We start from the raw sequence: 22,760 nt of genomic DNA on the forward strand, positions 1-22,760 counted from the left end.
TGGAAAATCTTAATACCATTGCAATTACAAAAATTCGTGAATTGGGAATCATCTACTTAATTACTAAATTGCTTGAGACTGATTTGGAATATAACCCAACTCTGGATATTATATCTCCACGAAAATAAATTATTCATCGACTATAATTTAATGTTTCCCATTACAGTTGTTTTTTTAGAATGTATTTATCATAAGTTGTTTTACAGAAGAAAATAATTAAAAATGCACTCTAGATTAAATAACATTCATACATTTTCTGTTTAGTTTATTCAATATGTGATTATTTATACTTTATTTTGAATTTTTAACTGTTGTGTTATTTTTGTGTTTGTATACTTTATTGCCATTCAGAGAAACAATTTTCAAATAGCCTTGCTATTCTTAATCGTTAAGATATTTTTGGTATTATATAGAAAACTATACGTACAGTTAATTATCTGAACAACAATTATAATTAATATAATCCATAAATAAAATTATTTTCTGATTAAACAAATTCCCTCTTTTTTTTGTAAAGCGCATCCGTGTAAGTGTATTTTGTATGTAATGTAGATGAATAAAAAATATTGATACCCTTCTTCACACGACGCCCCCCTTAAGAAGAAAAAAGAGCGCACTTCATAAAGGGAGTGTGCGTTTGTGTAAAAAGAGGAGTGCGATTAATTTTTCCTATGTACTTTACATTGACACATTAGTTGTATATGTGAATCTAAAAGGGGAAGAGTGGATTTTATTGTCCTTCCATTTTGTTAAATTATTAGAATTATATATATATTAATAAAAAAAACACTTGTGAAATACACCCTGTGCCCAAGGATAATTCATTATAATCGACATCTTCAATATGTGCAACTTACCTGCCGATTGATAATTATACAAGTAGCGAGATGACTTAAATAATCATTTTATATCTTAAAAAAATAAATAATAATAACATACAATTCATAGGATTCAAAAAGCTTCTACGCAATTGCTTCTTATACGGTAAGAGTCGTTACTCAAATTACAGACCTTTAATTAGTGCAAATCCTAAGGTTACAAAAAGTAGGAGGGGAAAACTAAATTATATGGTGTCCCATGGGACTCATTTGATTAATTATTATATTCCTTCACAACTTCCTAATTGAATTATTATATGAAGAAATAATTATTATATAATAGAACTTTTATTCACTCAACCTTTCATCGATTTGACGAAATTGTTTATATTTTTAGTTATGATGTACTTTGGAAAATTATTCCTTTATATTTTTCATCGTATCTTTCCAAATCTCGTTTTTTTTGATAAAATCATCAAAACGGCCTCTCCTTTGTTATCTCTCCTATTAATTTTGCATTTTTTATATTTTTTTTTGCAGTAAAAGCTGTAATAAATTGATTCCATTGTATTGAATGTATGCTGTATAAATGTACAATAAAAATTACCTTCCTATAAAGTACAATAAGTATTAAATTTATAGCTTGATGTGACATAAATATTGAGGGAGTAGAAAAGGGCAAATTATGGCTCTCAAATTTATGAGTTAGTATATTTTTTGACATTGGCAAATGGTAAATGAATATACCAAAAAGTAAATTAAAGTCACATTTTCTACATTGGTTGATATGGTTTTGTATAAAGTTAAATACTTATAAATAGCAGATTAAGTACTTTAATTCATAATAATATTTTACAAATTTATTTTTATTTTTTGTAAAAATAAAATTCCATAATGTGGTCGAGTCATTCATTAGGTGCTTCTTTTTTACTTCTTGTATTACAAATTCGATGATAAATAAGACTTAACGTATTCGTGGAATAATAATATTATTATTATTTTAGTTCTACGTAATGCTTATGAACCGAAGTAATCAGAAAAAAATTATAATTAGACATAGAAAAAAAAATGTCTTATGAACATTCCTAAGATTTCTCATATTTTATTTTCCTTCTTGTTAATTACTTGACATGCTTCTCCCCTCATCCTCTCCAGGTTTTGTGTCAACAATGTCTTTGTATCCATGTTTTATGACATCATTTATATGGTATATTTTTTTGTTTTATTTTTATCTGCACGTGTTGTCTTAAATTTTAGTAACTTATGTAAATGGATCATTTGTGCTGTGAAATGTAGTTTATAATTATTCACAGAGTGATTATGGAAGCGTCGAACAAATATAAATCGTAATCTAGGGACAAATTTTAGATTATTATCAAGTATACCTCACCTAGTCTTAGATCTGTCTAAAGAAACTAAAAAGACTACATTTCTATCAGTTGGATTTACAATAATCTCATTAGTCCGATTCATACCAATTTTTGAGTCCTAGGAACGGTTTATTGGTATTTCACGGTGACTACAACAGTTGAAAGTAAGTAGGTACTAATTAGAACATTTCCACGGCGAAGTTATATTCTTAACCCCTTGTAAAGACACGGCATGCCTGAAATTTAAAGTGAGATATGTGTGACTAGAACCAAGTAATACTAAAGCTATTTTTGTTGTTTTAGTAGTCCTAGCTGGAACGAATAATAATCAAGTATTATACGTTCTAGCTTCAAACTTTAGTTTCAACTATAATTCATTATTGTCTTTCTTTTTATTTTCTTCAATCCTAGCTATGAGCGAAGAAAATAAAGATATATGAGACTAATAGACTGAAGGACCTACTAAACGAACTAATTAGAAAAAATACTGAAAGTTGGAGAAAACATAAAAGGATTAAGAATGTAGGACCAATCCAGTACAAATCCGACCTGAAAATTATTAAACCATTATTCAATTATAACAGTCCTTTTAGATTGTATATTTTATTAGTATGTGAGGAACTTGACATTGGGTTGTAATGTTCTTTTTTTAATACAGAGTAAACAAAAAATAATTAGAAAATTGAGCTAAGATTTTTCGATGGAAAATTTGAATTTTGCCGTAAATTTCCACAAATTTTATTATTCAAATTTATAATTTTTGATATGTAAGTTTTTTTTCCATTCATTTTTTTTAGTGATATTCCTGCCACTCTGATGGAAGGGATTGAGAAACACTTTATTCTAAATCAATGTTTGTGAACAAGATTGAAATATTAAAATGACAAAACAAACAAACACATAATATATTTATTATTCGTCTAGCCTAGCCCCATTGTAATCAAACAGACAGAATAACATTAGTTCGCCAGCACTAGATTAGAATAGTCGTTCTTATAAACTAATTTTTACATAGGTAAATACAATTTGAATTAAATTACTATGTAAAAGTTATTCAATTGTTGGAATTTTCGTTGCAAGTTTTTTTAATAAATAAAATGGTAAAATAATTCTTGATTTTTTTTTAAAGGTATTGTACACATAGGTGGATTACTAATCCATATTATTTAGGGTACCTATATGACTGACAAGGCTTACAAACCCTAAGGGATGACTATTTATGTATAAATATGTACTTATTTTCCCTCAGCGATGAAGTAACGAAGAGGAAACGGCTTTATACGCTTCGTTAAATATTATTGATTATTATATCTTATTTTGCAAAAACAGATACATATTTGTTGACAGGAGAAGACAGGGTGTTGAGTAGTCGTGTCTTTGCTCCCAAGTTATTAGTAATACGGAATTAAAGATAATACAATAATAAAAATGAATGATTATTACAAAAGAATTTTAGAAGATATTTTTGGGCAAACAAATACATTAAATAAAATTATCAACAAGGCACGAAATGAAGTATGTACCTCCGCCCATGTCACCACACCTTTACTTCCGTAAGAAGGATAACAAAAACAAAAAAAAACACAGACTTTGTCTTATAACACTTACAAAATGATACTAAAAGGTGGAGGGAGTTAGAGAGGTGTTGACAGAGGCTTATGTTAACTTTAGGAAATGGACAATGTTGTATTTATTTATTTAGAGTTCCTCGTGGATCCACGCAACATTTATATTAGCATTGTTCGTTATACTGGTAGTTAGTCCTTATTTATTCGGACCAGTCCACGTCAGTCTTAGGGCTGGTCCTGTTAATCCTTGTGGCTGGTCTTAAAACTGTCAGTCCTTAAAAAAAAAATTGAATGATGTCATCAAGGACCGACCTTTATAAGTTTTAAGACTGATATGCAGGACTAAACTACTGGACCAGCCCGAGATTGAACGGACGGTACTGCAGTCTTAAGTACTACAAAAGAATCTGTAACATAATTGGTAGGACTATTCTGCCATTGTCTGGAAAACAATGTATATGACTTTCAGTAAATTTTATAGGAATACCAAAAATATAGGTATAATAATTTGAATTAATCCTTTATTTTGAATCAGTTGCAAGTAAAATTGTATTTATTCTTATATCGGAGGGTCCAGAGGGTGGCTCCTGTAATCTTCTATGAACTAGTATTTACAATTTTAGTTTGGACAATCATAATATTAAGTGAGAATAATACTGTTTCTTGGCTTTGTTTCACCAGCCAAAAAAAATCTTGTATCCAATGAGACTCATGAATATGTAATTTATGCCAGATACTGAAAATTTTGCACGTACATTGTTTTGTCAGACATGGGCAGTATTGTGGTACAGGGATACTGACGCATTTAAAATGGTAGTCTACTAAGTTGTCATTGTAACCAGTACTTTCAGACCCGCCTGCCACTAACAATATTGTCCTTATAAAAAATATTTTTGTATTATAAGTCTTTAAATGTCTAAGAAATTTATAACTATAGGTTGTTAGTTATATTTAGTAAATATTTGTGCTATGTATAAAGACAATAATTGGAATATAATATATTTAACTAGATGAACAATAAATGAAATTGGATCAAAATCTATCTATAGCTAATACATTCATAAGTTTCAGAAACTAATTTATGTGTTCTATCCACGGAACGACAATACGCACAACACCTCACAGCAATTTTACACTTTTCTCGGATTAAATTTACTATTCACATGTCTAATTAAAGACCTTGCACGGCTAGTGGCTATGTTCTACCCAATATAATAATTTAGTCTTTAGAAGTATTTGGGAATTGTGATTGCAAGTACTATAAAGAATGTTATAAATTTGTGAAGTAAACTTATAAATTAGTTAACTTAAAATGTCAACTTCGGCTACGTTATGTGCAAGTTACGACACACTCAAAGGGTTACTAAGAATTGTTGGTGATAGAAATTGACGATACTTCATTGAGGAATACAAATGTAATCCACACTTAGTTTTGGGAAAAATAATTTTTGCTTCCTTTTGTGTTGATGGCCTATTTATATGATACATATTATATCCAAGACATGTTAGTCAGTTTTTAATAACGATTAAACTTTTTTTTCTTTAATTATTTTTCTCTGATTCAATAAAAGTTGATAAGGATTTGTGTTTTCTAAAAAATACTAAATTTATTATTTCAGTCTAATTTGTAATAAATGTTGTGTATATCTTATAAATGTATTCAACACAAACTCATAAACAACAAAAGGATAAATGCAGTTGAACATTAAACGAAGAGAAAAAACTTTACTCGACTGATTATCTTAGACAATTTATCTTTAAGACTTTTTTTAATCGCCTAAGATTTAAGTAATATTACGACTGTTTTTTTTTTTTTTTTTTTTTTAAGACTGTATTTTTACAAAAAAAACAACTTTTATTATTTCCTTATATTTCATTCTACTTATCCAGTGTGCTCCGTAGAACCCTCATTGCCTATTTTGTTTTATTATTTACCAAGCACTACTCCCCAGAGGTATTAAGCGTCGACGAACAGACATTTTATTTTTACTTTATTCATATACAGAAGATAACTCCCGAAGAGATCCACAGTCTAACTCAACATTTTTCCATGAGCGTGTTCACATTTTATTACTCAATACTTGGATTTTCTCTTCCAAAGAATAAAAAAATAAAGGTATCAGCTCGAGAAAAGTAATATACAACCATTTTTCAGGCTTACATCAACAAGAAAACTTGTACGCTAAAAAAGCTTATAATTTACAAACATAACCATGTATATAATTCCATTTTCCTTTCATTCTAATATGAAGTGCTGAGCTTTAGCTTAACACACTCGTTACTTAACCCCATCTAAAGTCAAATTCATTATTTTTTCATATCTATTCTTTTATATATATATATATGACACCCGGAGCTATAGTTAGAAATTATTAAAAAAGAGTTCTTTTAAGACAATCAATGAAGCATACAGACTGAAAAACTTTGCTTTATTAATGTAAATAAATAAAGCACATGGAATAACGATATTTGATACATTAATATTATTAATGGGTCTGCAAAATTTGACAAATATAATTCAACATTATTTCCTTATAGGTATTATAAAGTGATGTACAATTATCTACTTATAAATATAACCAACACCCCTTTTTTATGAACCTATCGATTTACGAGTATGTATATACTTAATGTATTTATGAACACTTTAAAATGAACATTGAATTGAAGGTGTGACTGCTTTTTCATGTACAAAAGTAGGGATGAAGTGTAGGTTTTTTTGTTTTTTTAGCTTCAAAGTGCTTGAATATCTATGAACACACAGTTGTTAGACCACCCATTGAATTCTACCCACCATTTCATTAATGTTAATAAAAATAAAAACCCCAAAAGTAGCCTTTTAGACATGAAATTATATCTTTTTTTTTTGTTAAAAGGATCAGTCTCTCTAACTTTTTTTCTAGGATTTCAAATGGGTATTTAATGTAATTACTATTGTAATTTGAAGAACCCTTGACTGTGGTGGTTAATAAAACATATATTTATTTATTTTTCATAAATATTATTTTAAGATGAGCGTTTCAAATGCCTTCAACATGAAAATATGTATTAAATGAGTAACACTCTTTCTATGGAGTATTATTTAGTCTACCGTAAAGAAACGTATAAATGTCATTTGGACTCCATAATGGGCAGATGAAGTCCCATAACTTGTAGAAGGTTTCATGAGATTTTTTTTTTTTTTTTTTTTTGCATAGGAGATGAAAAGTAGTGTTGTAATCGTAAAATAAGTACCTTTAAATAGATATTCGTATAATCAACACGCAAATATGTTCGTTAAGAGGCTGGGATATAAAATAAAGTGACATTTATACAAGGGTTTAATAGCAAATAGCTATAAAAAATAAAAAAATGCAAATTGAAAAGAAGTGAAAAGATTTTTTTATTTTATTGAAAGCTATAAAAGGGATTTTGGGTTCTTTATTCTTCACTAATTCACGTTTAAGGTCATGATGATGGAAGTCTAATGAGCTTCAAATCTTTTTTACTATATATGTATGTATATTTTCTTAAAATAAGTATGAACTGATTCATTTTTTTACCAATTTAATTTATTATTAAATCAAGTTCTTTATTCACTTTTTTATGGGTAAATGGTTTTGCAGAGAGACTTGACTGTTTGGGACTCTTAGGGCTAAAGATTAAGATAGTTTCTTATTTTTCTAAGTAAAATAAGGTATTCTTAGCATAAATGAAAATAATACTATAATGAAAGAGTTTTTGTAGTTGTTACATAAATAAATGTATTTTTATTTCAAAATGTGATCTCTTTATTATTTTATTCTTGAGGATAGGAAATGTACTTATAAAGTGTAACAACGAATGTGTCATGAACGACAGAGAATAACGCTGAGAATTTATAAGTGTAAGTCCTTGCTGGACTCGGAATAGATTTGACGATCGACATGGGAGTAATTTCTGCTTATATCATTGCCCTTAATTTCATAGCAGCTTTTTTAGTATGCTGACAAATTATTTTCAACTATGTTGATCCTTCATTAAGGAGTCCAAAAGGACTCATACTTATACTTCAGCAATATATCTTTTGTGTTAGTTTTTGTATTTCACATACTATTGATCTACTTTATTTATACTTATTGCTCTCACTTAAAGAATAAAAGAATAATCCGAATAGCTTCGGAAAGCAGGTTTGTCTGTAAAGTTATGAGTGGAAGTCCTTGTTGAAGTCATAGTAGAATTCAGGGTCAACATTAGAATAATTCCTGCCTATATCATTGCGAGACACGGTGTGGAGTTTGGGTGTATTTACTTCATCTCATTGGTACTTGCAGCTATGAGATGAATAGTCATGACAGATAAGTTGCTCCCCGTCAAAATATTCTTCAAATTGTCGTAGTGACCACGTTAATTTTCTTTTTTAAAACATACCGGTGTATAGTACTATTTTCACCCATGATTATTGGTACTGAAACTGTACTGATCAAATTAGGATGCTGGTTATTGTTCTATATTTATTATATACTAGCGGCAGTACCCGGTATTGCCTGGAGTAATTAGGCATCGGCTAAAAGACAAATTTTGCTTTAATAATATAAGGGATAACTCCCCAAGAATTCCTCAGTGATCATCTCCGTTTTCATGAGCTCACGAAACTACTCAATACTAACATTAGTTAATATGTGTTTTCGTCTCAAAAATGAAATAATAATTATAAGAGTTTGAGGAAAAAAAACATATTATGTTGGAATGACTGGTGAGTACTTTAGTCTTAGAGCCCTCACTAATAAAAACAAACAAAATTTATTTTAATTTACCAGAGTTTATGTTGATTCATATTTTAACATATACTGAAAATGCGCATGAATTATATTTATGCATGATATATATAAAAGAACAAACAGAAATAGCCATGCCTTCAATATTTCATTAAATACGACTGCATCTTAATTTCTTAGATCAAAATGTTTATTAAATACATCATGGGGCACTATATATAGTCCAACCGGTGGTGGGTTTTCGTATATTCATTCATACAGATAGACGAACCTTGTTTTATTAATATAGATTTGTATTTATTATGTTCTGACAAACATTTTTACTTTTCTGTCTTCCCGTCGTTATTTTTTTTTTTTTTTTTGACATTCTGCAAATGTTCTTCTATTTTTAAAAGCTGAATATTTTTAAAACTGTTTTGAGATAATTGTCTACTACAATCAACTATTTGTCGGTATTATTATATGTAATAGATAGATCTGATAAGTATAATACATGCGTTTCAAACATGCAGGTGTTCTTTTTTTTACACCAGTATGTATGTATAATGTACATACATACATATAAAATAGTCCCACTTATGTGTACATATCAGGCACATGTGGTATTGTTCAGCTAAAAGCGTTTAAAATAAATCAATCAACCATGTTTGAATAGATCAAGGAAAATTCAACAATCACTTTTTCTTTCATTTTCCGTTTTATTCGTAATGGTTTGGGTAATTCTTTTCATTTTTCCTACAATAGTATCATAATACAGTGTGTCTCAGCGAGTCATGTAGGAAAATTTGTAAAAGTTTAATTACAAATGGTACAAATTTATTGATCAAAAATCGTGGGTCAGCGCGTCTTGACGCAGAAATGAACTATTACGAGATCTCCCGTATTGTCCCTTACACCAAGGGTAAGATTACCAAGGATAAAACGACAACAAGAGATTCAGGAGCCTAAAAGGAAATTAACAAAAAGTTGTGTGAACACAAATTTGCCAAATTCTGGCCTTGATCAAGGTGCTCTCCGCCTTCATCAAACTGCAAACCTCTTGATTATAGGATCTGAGGGGCCATTGAGGGGAAGGTCTGTGCCGCCTCCCATGTGGATACCCCTAAAAGCTGTCATTAAGAAGGAGTGTGCTGACATGTCGGATTTATACGTGAATAAGAACTGCAATGCCATTTGAGATTCAATTGTTGATGTTAAGTCTCCGTGTCTAAATATTTGCACTTTTTAAGAATCTTGATAAAGTTGAGGTTGGGAAAATTGAATCTGGAATTTGTTCACGATTCGCAGGGGCACACTGTACTTGCATCGCTTAAAATAAATATACCCCATAATCATGAAGATAAATATAATACTCTTTGTAATGAGGGTCCTTCTTTTTTGAGTGGATATTTGGAATATTAAGAATCATGGACAGTACCTATGTAGAAGAAAAAAAAATACGCAAAGAACTTACGTGACACGGCATTTTTATTGAATTTAAAGAAATTATAGGTGTAATTCTTTATTTGAGCCGTGTTAAATATCATGGAAATTATGTATACATTTATAAAGGTACCTATGTAGGTATAATTCGTTTGTGAGTGCTGATCGCTGTGTGGTCGGTCGCTTTATGAATTCAATTATGCTTCAAATTATTATTATATTTTTACATACCTTGTTCATACCTATAACTAACTACATAGGTACATACATAGCTCGTTGATGATTAATTTTTTTATATTTCCAAATATCGTAGTACCTATGTGGAACAACCATTAATGATTGTATTTATTTACTAATGCTAAGGCTCGGACAGAATCGATTTTTTTTTTCAGTTCGGTCTTATATGATTTTGTTAAACCGATATTTTAATCCCAACCGAAATTTAATTATTTTAAAATCATAGACTGGTTTTCTCCTCTATCCTGACTTATCTATGAGTTGTACAAATATACATAATGCAACACATACGCACTTCATACGATGTTATTTCAGGTCAATGTTCGTAATTTTGAAACACACATGACGTCATCAACAATTCATCTAAAGAGGGGGAGGGGGGACTCAAAACTTGTATACCATGCCTCTGTAAGTGTAAAAATGTCGGAGCAACAACAAAAAAGATAGGGCGTGAGCAATTTTCTCCGCGCCGGTGTCAGAGCCGAAAAGGCTCCAAAGACCGTTGGCGTCTGGACTGCCAACATCATCAATAAGTCCATTACAATCCTATACATCCAATAAGACCGAAAATAGTATAGCTGACTTCTGGCCTGTCTCCATATGGCTCTGCATTATGGGCACGGCATTCATTATTAAGAGCTGCAAATCTGTTTGCCGGCGTGTCAACGCTGAACCCTTATGAAGAAGGGCATATTGAATAAAAAATATAGCTCAATATATTATTGAAACATATCACAAACAGGTTTTGAGTGGTCCTGTTTTGATTCTATAAAGATGACCCTTTTCGTATACACTAGTTTAAACCCAAAAAGGGGTTATGACATATATAAATCTATTTTAGTATATTTACTACAACTTACATCAAAACCAAATATGCAAAAATAAGTGTTACCTGATTTTTTTTTTTAAACTATTTTTGCTGATTAAAGATTTATCGATTTTATAGATTCAATCTACGACTATTTGACAATTTTGTATTCCTTATTTGTAATACAATATACCTACAGTCATCATCCATGACTCAAAAACCGTTAAAGAAGTATGTGATCAATTTTATCTACTTTGTATGTACTTTACCAAATGGGTCACAAAAAATGTTAATGAATTTATCTTTTCAAAAAAAAAGCTCTTATTATTTTTATTCTGACTGCACAAAAAAAAAAAAGAATTTTGTGTATGTAGATTTTAATGTAAATTCCTTACTTCTATTTTTTTTTTTTTTTACATCCATCTGTCGTGAATTATTAGTAGAAGAGCGTTGAGTTAGTTTTATAATTATTTGTCGTGCTCATAATATATATGTGGTAAGATATAAAATCAAGAGGAAACTCTTTTTAACAATGACAATTCTTCTCCGAAAAAATATTTTTGCAAAAAGTTGTACAGTAATTGCACATAGTTTAATGAGAGTTGAAAGACTAAGAAGCGGTTAAAAAAAAGAAAAATTAGTGATGACATGAACATAAAAATTAGTGGAAATTCAACTACATACCTAATTGGGACTGACGTTTAAAGTTTATTATTAATTATGATCATTATTTGACGAAAAACAATTAAAAAGACAGAGTTTTTTTTTGCAAAAAAAAACAAAAAAACTGTACAAAAAATTAACAACTCAATAACAAAATATATAAAATTTATCTCAATGCATTACATTTTTTTACTAAAGAATGTTGTCTTCTTATCTATTTGATAATAGAATAGTTTATTATTGAATGAACGATGTATATTTATTTATTATAAGGTTTGTTTTGAACTTGAATCCAAAGGTTGATAAATGATTTTTTTTTAATGTTAAAAGGGAAGTAAAAAATAATTTTTCAACTCGTGTCTGTTTTACCATGTGCATATATCCCATAGTTATTTTTATTATATAAAGCAATTTGATAATGAGTAATTTGACAGATTTTCAATTTTTTTTATTGGTTCATCAATTCTTTTTTCCTTTGTTGCAAACGATTTCTTCACGTAGAAACATCTGCCCTTTAATTATTTTGTTAATTTTTCTCTACAAAAAAAAGGTCAACCTGATTAAAAGCTTTTATCTAATGCGGACAATTTGAAAAAATTCGTATCTTATAAACAAAAATTTATATATCCCAAATAGTTTTTGATGAGTTTATGTGACCTATGATCTCTCCTCCTGGATTTTTAGTTTATCAAAAAAGATTATTTTTGCTAAAGGGCTAAGAAAATGTACATCATTAATATCTTTTTTGTGGCATTATCTTTATGCGAGCATTGTTTCGCAAACTTATTAAATTTAATGTCTTTTTTTGTATTTACTTACATACTTAAAAGGTCAGCTCAGGGCTAAGTCTCATTCATTAAAAGGAAATGTTGGATATTTTTATGGTCATTTATGGTCTAGCTATTTTTGGAACTAATAATAGGCCCATCAACATAAAAATAAGTATGAATGATATTTCACTATAAGTGCGTTTTGATTAATTTATTTGTATTGTTAATAAACTATTCCAATATATCCCTTTGATCACACTGCAAATTAGGATTTAATGTATTTCTAAATCCCAGATAGGGCCCTAATAAATTCACATACATAAAATGAAGATTTGAGGCTATAGTTATATTCCTGAGTATCTCAAACCATTTCAAAAAATTCTATTTTAAGTCCATAGTTGACCGAAATATTCCTATGAAATATTGCTTAGGATATATATATGTATATGGAGTAACAGATCGATTTTTGTAGACGTATGAGTTTATGCTAAAACTTGACATAATTAAATATTAGTGTTAGCACCCTCATTGCCCGGAGTAATTAGGCGTCGGCTAAATGACAAATTTGGCTTTAATAATTTAGAAAGGAAATCTGTTAGAGTGTTACTCTCCGTATTTCATGCGCCCACTCACACGTAACTACACAATACTTGTATCAATTCATATGTGTTCTGTCACCAATAATGAAAGTATTATAATAAGAGCTTGAGAAAATAAATAATATGATGGGATGACTGATGAGTACTTTCGTCTCGAGAGCACTCATTAAAAAAAATACTACTTACAAAATGCCTGTGACAGTTAATTCTTTTTTACATTTTCAATATACTGAAACTATACATAAGAGGGATATTAAAAATAAATAAAATAAAATAAAATAAAAAATGATCTTTCTATACGTGCACACGGCTGCAATATTTCATTTATACGACTACATTATTATTACTTACATCAAAAATATGAAATATATCAGAGAGCACTATATACAGTACACCCTGGATACACGTTTGCTCCTAAAAGCACACGCCACCGATATTTAATTAATACAACTCCATTATTTTTTATCAAGATATGTTTATGATATAGGTACATCAGAGAATATTATTTACAATGCACCCAGTGACTGTTTTTCATAAGGACAGACAAAATTTTCGGTATGAATATGGACTATTGAGTTGGGTTGGCAATTCTTTTTATGTATGTACAATCAAGTAAGCAACAATATTACTTCATTTACCAATAAAAACTTTCATGATGTTTAAAAACTCAAAAATTTAGTAGGTAATAACTCCAAAATTATCACGTTAAAGCTCATTAAAACCTTTTTGTAACTCAAAAGATCTCATACAACATCTACAACAATGGATTATGTTGTAGTTGTTAAACTTTGAGTCAGGGCTAAATACCAAAGAAGTATTAACTCTTAAAAAATCCCTCAAATGCCACTAAAATAAGCCCATATGGCAATGAAAATAATAATATACACTTGACCAGTTTGCAATAGATATATATATTTCATTTCCCATAAACGATCTCTCTTAATGGTCATATATACATATAGCTAAACGAAATAGCTCCCTCTTTTGAACCACAAAAAACCTTTTCTTTTCAAGCTAAAAAGGATCCCCTTCTATTGTTACTTACTTTTTGTATTAGGTACCTATTTCAAAACAACGCAGTTGATACCATATTATACGAATTTTTTGAGTGTCTCCTTCAATTTTTTGAATGTTGGAATACGTTATTTTCTTTACTGTTCTTTCCGCGTTAAGTGTTGACAATCCACTACTTCATCAACATAGTCACATACTCCACGTTTTTGAAATTAAATAAATACATACATATGTTCAATTGTCAATCATCTGTCCCCCCCAAAAAAAAAAAAAAAAATATATATATATATGTAAGAATGCTTAATTAGAGTGAGGAGAATGTTGCCACGGTCAAAGTTAATGTCCATTTCATCTTAAAAGACGTATTGCAAAAAATATATATATTTACAAATGTGCAATAATTGACATTTATACTACTAAATATTTAATTAGACACATTATTCGAACTAAATCATTAGTCATAGAAGTTGTATTTTGTAAAAAAAATATTATCAATTAAATGTTGGTCAGTTTTTTTTAATTATTTTTATACCCCAATCATCAATATGATTTATTTGCATATTTGAAGCATATGCATGGAATATTACTTAATTGTGATACTTGTGCTTATTAAATAAATAAACAAACAAATTGAATCAAATCCTGTTAAAGTTTTTGATCTTCTAATAGATTATATTTTAAATAACAAGATTCAATTTGTTAAAATTTAACTTTTATTTAAATGCATAAGACATATTCAGCTAATTTATGACTTACTATAAGTCTGTTAAATATCCCACTGCTACTATTATATTTTATAATAAATAGTCGGCTTCCATTTAACAAATAATCATGAAAAGAAATTGCATTTGAGTTATTTATAATATGTACTTAAAATTTTGAACGGAACATGTTTAGTTCTTATGTAGCCCGTCTTCACAAAAGCAAGCTAAAACATTTCTTCTCAAAATTAAGTGTGGATTATATTTGTATTCTTTGATGACTGATCGTTCATTCCTATCTGCGAATTATTCTTATGGTTTGTCGTAAATTGTGGATAAAGTGAACAAAATTGATCGTCACAATTGGTGTTGTTTCGATCCTTACTGAAGACTGCAGTCCTGTCCAGTTCAGTGCTGCACATCAGTCCTAAAAGTTATAAAGTTATCTCCTTAATGTCGTCACTCAACTTTATTTCTACTTTTTAAAATCAGTTCTAGTACTGACAGTCCAAAGAACCGGTCCGAAGGACTGATAGAACTGGACTACACCCAAAAAATAAGAACTGACGCACCCGTAGTCACAATAAAGAATGATAAATTGATGTATTTGATTCAAAAAAGCAAGATTGAGCCCAATATAAACCTCTTAAATTGAATCAAATATACTCATAAAATATTTGGCTATATATAGGTACGAGTATATATGAAGCAAGAAAAAATATATAGGATTTTCTCCTTTTCTTGATGTGTGTTCAAGAGTGTTTTTATGTTGTCGAACTACATATATAGATAATTAATTATCATTGTAGATGTTTTTATATATGCATATTGTATCTTGAATATAAATGTTTAATACGTAATGAACTCCTAGGTATATGGGGCACACGGTACTTTGTGGAACACCAAAAAATATGTAAGGGAAGAAATATGTACTCTTTTAGGAACGTCCTAAAAGAAAAGTTGTCAAGAAAATATTTGACGAAGACTAAATTTTTATTAGTTTTTCAAATAAGAAAAAAAAATAAAAAAACTTTAATTTCTCTCCCCCCTCCCCTTCAAAATGAACCATGAAACTGCATTCTGATTAATCGTTTTCTTTTTTCTTTTATTACATGTATACATATAAATATGACCAAAAAAAATCTTCTTTTATATAAAACGAAAAAATAACAATTTCCCTCATTTCATTTTGATTTACCATATATTTCTTTTCCAGGAAGATGTCTTCGGATCTTCTCTTTAATGATCCAAGACTTGGATGGATCCCCTATAACGACTTTAGTCGTAGTCAACGGGAAAAATCTCATCACCAAGATAATTCCATATTGGGCAATGTGGATTCGTATCCACAGTATTCGGAGGATCCGCCTCCACCGGAGTTTTTTATTCCACCACCTCCTCCCCCTCCATCATTGGAATTGGATCCGGACTGTACGTCCCTGGAGGATTTTCAAACTTGTGATAACATATTGGTAAGCTTTATTTGATACATCAGTGTGTGGCCTACATAATTGTGTTTATTCCAAATATTCTGGACTAAAAAATACCATATTTATTTTTATAAAAAAAAATTAAAATTTTTGAATGTATATAGTGCATGGTTTATAATCTTGCCCATATAACATAGTGCATATTTTTATCTCAAAAATACGTCACAGTGTATGCAGAAAATTGAAATTCAATTATTGCAACCTTTTAACAATACGTAAATAAATTTGCTAAGCGAAGCGAATTATATATTACTGCATTAAGAGGAGCGGGAACTCGACTCTTTCGAGTTATTTGCACAATTGGCAGTTTCATGGATCTTGGAAAGTAGATTGAAGACTGGGGAAGATTCTAAACCCGTTATTATTGAAAAAAAATATATACCACTGACATGATAATGATTTTTTTTTGTCAGCTGTCAATTGATCTACTCGCATATTAGTTTTCTGAGCGTTGATAGATTAATCTCTAATTAAATTGTGAACAATCTTGGTCTATTAAATAAATAATACTACAACAGTTGGGATTATTCAGCTTACGTCCAACTGGGTTTTTCTTTTTGGAAGAAAGGTTTAGAGATACTGTAAAGATAACATTGAGGCTTATAGCTACGAGATCTGTATTGTATCTCTGTTAATAGGAGGGGAAATTTTCGGAAATTAAATAATAGTTAACTAAATCGCTTTTATAGTATGCAGACTGATGATTTTTGCTGATGAACATTTTAGAGTTCTTAGAAACTGGATGGATCTGTTAGGTCAATCTTATGTGATAAGATTGACCGTACTATCAATTATTGTCAATGTTGGGGATCCTTATGTTTAACACTGCATATTTGGGAACTGCAACAATAATTATCACTCTTAGATCTCATGTAGATACTTGTCCTTTGTCTGTAACCCTCATTGCGATATTTGAGCCTTTGCATTAAGCATAGCCATTCCCTGACTTTGCAAGATGTACTCTTCTTATGCTCTGAAACTTCCGTCAAATTAATAAGTGAAATAAATCATTTGATGCTTTGAATACACCGTATTAATTTGATTTTAATTTTTACTTTTACCATATTTTATCTTTACCACAAATGTAATTTTCAAGGACCTTCTAATCTTATAAGGGATTAGTAACTTTTTGAAAATTTTGACACCTTTTAAAATCATTTGCCACTTTACAAAGGATACCTACCTGTGAGAAAGATATAGCAAAAGAATTTTCTGTATACAAATATCAGCTACCTGGTGTAAGATTCATACCTTAGGTGTAAATGATATATGTATTTACCTACTAAACAGATTAACTAATTCTTTGAGATATAAGACCCGCTTAGTTTAAAGTTTTTAATGTTGAAATTGAAGAAAAAAAATCGTTAAGAGGATAAAATAAATATTAGGAAATGTAAGGCTCTACGCAGTCGCAATTATTGTTATGTGAGTAAAATTCTTTTTTTCGCTTGGTTGATTCCTTTTTTTTTTTTTTTTTTTTTCAAATTATAGTTCTTTTAAATGTTTCTGACGTATCTTTCATCTCATTTTCTTTTGAAACCTCTGGGTCAGCTCGAATGCCAAAGGGGAGATAATTTATTTTTTGTTTAAATAAATGTAATCTATGAAATGAAACGCAGGTGTTTTCAAGTCCAAAAAATGTTTAATCCATTTGAATATGATGTATCTATTTGTAAAATCTGTTTAACAAAAAACGCACATATATATTATCACGGAAAATATATAATTTTACTAAAAATTTAATTATATCATACTTCATTTTGTAAGTCTAGATATAACACAAAATCTTAAACAATATTAACAACATTTATTGATAATTACCTACTGTCGCTTAGGAGTATGTATTCCCCAATTATATCCATGATTATTTCTACATTTCAGACGTCATCAACGCTCTATGACAAAGACTACCCTTTGTTGAGTGGCCATCTGCGATCCCTATCTATAATATTAGCCGTTGCATGCCTATTTATCCTGGCTGTGTGTGTTACAATATTCATCATTTGGAGACGGTAATTATATATAGTTAATATTTGAGTTGGAGAGCAATAATATAACGTAAAACATTATTACACAATGCCATGATTCTATAGGTGAAACCTTTTTGAAGGAAGCATAAACAATCACATTTTTAAGAATAAACCCCTTGCATCCTTAATGGAGCAGTTTACGTTATTTTCACTTCGGGATTTTGGGGAATTGGTTTATTTGTTTCAAATATTATTATGTAATCCGTGAAGTCAGTGAAAACAATCAATATGTAGTATTTAATTATTTTTAACAAGTTGTGTATTTATATTTTTAGCCCTATATAAATTTAGTAAAAATATTTTTCTCACTTGAAAACATATCCTACATGTACAAGCTCCTTTTTTTCTGTTCTCGATCCCACTAACATCTATTCACACATGAACAGCAAATGTTGAATGGTTTTATGACCTTGGTTGTAAAATATATATATATATATATTCATTTATTGAGAGAGCCTCCACCCCAAATTTATGACGTACAAAGGAATTTGTTCTTAAATATTATTATTACACCAAGTTTTATTGCTATTTATGATTACAGACGAAGGAGTCGAACACGACTTGACTACTTGTGGAAAGACTCAGGACAAACCCCAAATCGACCAGATCACTCTCATCATCCACTCATATTTGACGATGGGTTTGAATCATCTGGAGGCGGTGGGAGTGGGAGTAATGGAACTTCGAGTTCCAATTACCGACTAAATAGAGCTTTACCTAGAAACGAAGTAAGTTTTTATTTATTCTATTCACATCTATCTTTTGTAAAAAGTAACACAAAGTTACCTTTTATCTTGATGCTGATAGCTCTATATATGTATATTTACTTTTAAATGTGCTTGTCATGAATGATAAAGTCAAAAAAGAATAAGAAACTGAACTAAATGGTTTTTGAAGAAAGAGTTGTTGCATTATCTGATGTCTGATTCCTAAATAATGAGGTTTCTTCTTTATATATTTATGTATACAGACAAAGAGAAAATGATCTATCGACGTACATGGGTAATAACATTGGCTTTCAGTTGTGAAGAGGGGGGTAATAACAATAAGTGAGGTTGAGTGATTTACAGGGTTGGGCTGCAAAATGAAGACTCGAAACTTTGCTTAGAAATAATTCAATATCTTTTATTTTGAATAATTATCAAACTTGGAAATCAATTTTAATCACCTTCAGCATCAATTACACCCTTTATACATCCCGGAAGGCCTTGGAGGAGTTGATGCCATACTCCTCACACAAGTTGCCCCTTGCATCCACTATGGTGGCTTTCAGTGAGTCTACATTGGGGTGTGGAGTTTTGTTAGTTTCCCTCTCCAATGTGTCTGACACAGGAATGTCTGGCGAGGAAGGGGCCACATTTCTTCAAGCCAGAATAAAAAAAATATATATCCATATAATATATTATTAAATTGTCCCCTCCACTTCCTGCTTTCCTGGAGAGGCCTTCCTTCTCCATTATTCATTATCTTAGTCACCTTGAAAACCAGTTTCCTGGAACACTTCACTATGTCCAAAATCATATCCACCTCAACTTTAGCATCTAGGAGATCTTAGTTCTACCTTTTAGCTTTTTGCTCACACATGATGAAGAAATGTTTGTTAGTTTGCTTATACAAAAAGGATGGCTTAACTAGAATATCAAAAAATTATTACTAAATTTTCCTATTATATATGACATTTTTTCCAAAAAATCTAATTTTCTCTGAAGAGCTATGGATATTTGGAATTTTCTTTCAAAAAAATTAATTGTTGAAATTTTTTGTTAACAGCTGTAGATTTTTGAAATTTAAAAAAAAATAATAATAATTTTTTGTGAAAAGCTATGGATTTTTTAAATTAATATGCAAAAATTTAATTTTTTGTAAAAAGCTCTAGATTTTTTAATTCCTTTTCCAAAAAATTTAATTTTTGGAAAAAGCTCTAGATTTTAAAAAAGAGATCCAAAAATCAAATATATAAATATACATAATCCTGCGGACACCCCTCTAATTCCATAGTTGGGAACAATTGACCCAGAATTGGCGAGCTATGACTTGATTTGGAGTTGTTTTTTTTCTCTTTCATTTTGGATGAAATGTTGCAAGATACAATAAAAGTAATATCGTGTATTAGTCCAAATACAAGGTTGAATTCATGGAGATTGCAGAGTTACTTATAGAGATATAGCTTCTAGCTATAAACTTTAACCTTTGCGAATATTTTTGTAATTTTTACTACTGTGATATCCCTTAGTAATAGTCATTTAACTGTCTAATTTGTGTAATTAAAATGAAGAAATCCTTTAATGGAAGGTCTCATTCTGTTGTTGTTTTTTTTGTTTTTTTTTCATTTTACATATTTAAAAGAGTCAAAGACGTTATTCATCATTTTGATGCATTAATAGATGAAAAATATCCGCACAGAAGATTCATTAGTAAAATCGTCACCCTTTGAAATGCTAAGAAATAATAATAAAAAAACATTTCTAATACATTTATATTCATTAAAGCTAATTCCTGACTTGAAAAATCCAAGAAAGTGAATAATTTATTCGCTCAAATGCACAAATAATTATTATTTTGATATATAGATTTAATATGAAGTTTATGAAATAATAATAAAAGTATAATTTTCTTTTTTTATGCTTTATGACTAATACATATAAATGTGTAATATATATTTATGGGTTAAAGGGGAAGAATGGTTTTATATAAGGGTATATATGTATACCATAGGAAAATACATTAATTTTTTTGTAAGATGAACTTTGGATTTTATTTTCTTTGTATAAGCTTTGTATATCTTTGAATAACATTTGCGCATATTAATATGATTTTTCCCTCTTTATTATTTGTTAGTTTTCCAATGATACCTTACACTCGAATATATTTCGAATTCCTGACTCTGATAGTCAAATATACGAAGAAGTATTGGACTCAAGTGGCCGATCCGCTGTATCTCAAGGTATATATGATTACATATTTGAGCATTGGAGATTATACTGAATCTCCCCTTTTTGCAGATATTATTTTTCAACGAAATCCTACGTCTACCTCGAACAGACCCCGACAAATCAATCCTTCATACTATTCTGGTACGAACCAGAAGCTTAAAGACTATTCCACAGATGACTCCAGTACACAAGGAAATAATGATTTGCCTCTCCTTAGCCCCACATACTCTACACCCCCAATCTACGCGAAACACAACCCTCTTCCACCCCTTCCTTCAGCTACATTACTACGTAATCGAGAGCCTCCAAAGAAATCAAAAAATATATTCTCCACCTGGCTCCATCGCAACTCTAAAAACTCTTCCTCATCTTCATCCTCTTCGCCAAATCTGGACTATCGATTTCTCACTTCAAAGCCTCGCGGAGGAGAACCCGGAACAACTCCTACACTTCGCCTCTCCGACTATCCAAGTGCCCTTCAGCAACCTCTTATTTACTATAGTACGACTCATCGACATCCTACTGGTCTAGCACCACCTCCTCCGGGTCACCATATATACACGACTCCCGTCAATGGGAATAACTTTTATGGGGACTACTCAGGTCTCATGCCGAATCCAGATGATATTCTTCCAAAGGAGGCGTGGACAGACTTTCCCAATGAAGATGAGGAGGACCTCCCAGAGAATAAAATAAGACACAACCTCATTGAGAGAAAACAACAACCCTCGGCCTCAGCCTCACTTCAACCTCCACGGCATCATTCTCGCCACCTAAATAATAAAATCCCTTCTGTTCTGTGTAAACCCAACAATAATAATATTAATAATACTAGCTGTGATACAAATAGTTTGAATAGTCTAAGAAACCATCATTTATCCTCCTTGAGTAGTGATACAACCTGTCCTGATGAAGAATCCGACGAAAGATTCAATTCCAGCTCCAATTCTTCACAAGGCTCTGTTTTGAGATAACTTTTAATTTATCTTTATTTTATTTTTAGTTGTTGTAGATCACCTTTAAAGACTTTTTTTTTCTATATGCTTATTAAAAAGACACAATAATTCATTTTACAAACAACCCAACTAGTCATTTATACTCGTGTGTTACTATGTGTTGATATTTACATACTACAATGATAAAACAAAAAAAAATTATCCATCCCTTGTTTCAACTTCTATTTTCCCCAAGAAAAAAAAAACATTAAAAAAAAACCAAAAACATATCATTCCATGAAATATACCTACATACAAATTGTTAAAAATTCTGATAAAACCCGTGTATTTATTTTATATATCGTTTATGAGATCGAACTCGAATTCTAAAAAAACTCTACTTTTCTCAAAATGACTCCCACTCACTCGAAAGATCCTTTTAAAAACTCATATTGAACTCGAATAATAAAAAATTGAAATATTTTAGAACAGATTAATCTTAATTCCAGTTGTTCCTACACTTGTATTGAGGGATTCCTTAAAAATATCGTCGTCATATTTTTGGGGAAGAGGTAATTTCTTAAGTCTAATTGCCGCTTAATTTTTCTATTGTACTAATTAAAAAATATATATCTTCCTTATTAAGCTATCATAATATACTGTTAT

General features: G+C 30.0%; 1 protein-coding gene across 2 annotated transcripts; it reads left to right on the forward strand.

Annotated features, from left to right (window-relative positions):
* The first annotated feature begins 693 nt into the window (after nt 1-693).
* On the forward strand, nt 694-22,434 carry LOC121128013 (uncharacterized). Of its 2 annotated transcripts, XM_071892829.1 has the most exons (7): nt 694-879; nt 949-984; nt 15,923-16,178; nt 18,078-18,208; nt 18,768-18,954; nt 21,065-21,170; nt 21,229-22,434. In XM_071892829.1, the coding sequence occupies exons 3-7, from the start codon at nt 15,927-15,929 to the stop codon at nt 22,131-22,133; spliced, it is 1,581 nt and encodes a 526-aa protein (XP_071748930.1). In that variant the 5' UTR covers nt 694-879; nt 949-984; nt 15,923-15,926; the 3' UTR covers nt 22,134-22,434. The 2 variants fall into 2 exon arrangements, with proteins under 2 accessions (XP_071748930.1, XP_040579525.1); XM_040723591.2 differs by having other exon boundaries at nt 694-984.
* The last annotated feature ends 326 nt before the right edge of the window (nt 22,435-22,760 follow it).

Source organism: Lepeophtheirus salmonis, chromosome 13 (genome assembly GCF_016086655.4).
Source record: "Lepeophtheirus salmonis chromosome 13, UVic_Lsal_1.4, whole genome shotgun sequence".
NCBI classification, from domain to species: Eukaryota; Metazoa; Arthropoda; class Copepoda; order Siphonostomatoida; family Caligidae; genus Lepeophtheirus; species Lepeophtheirus salmonis.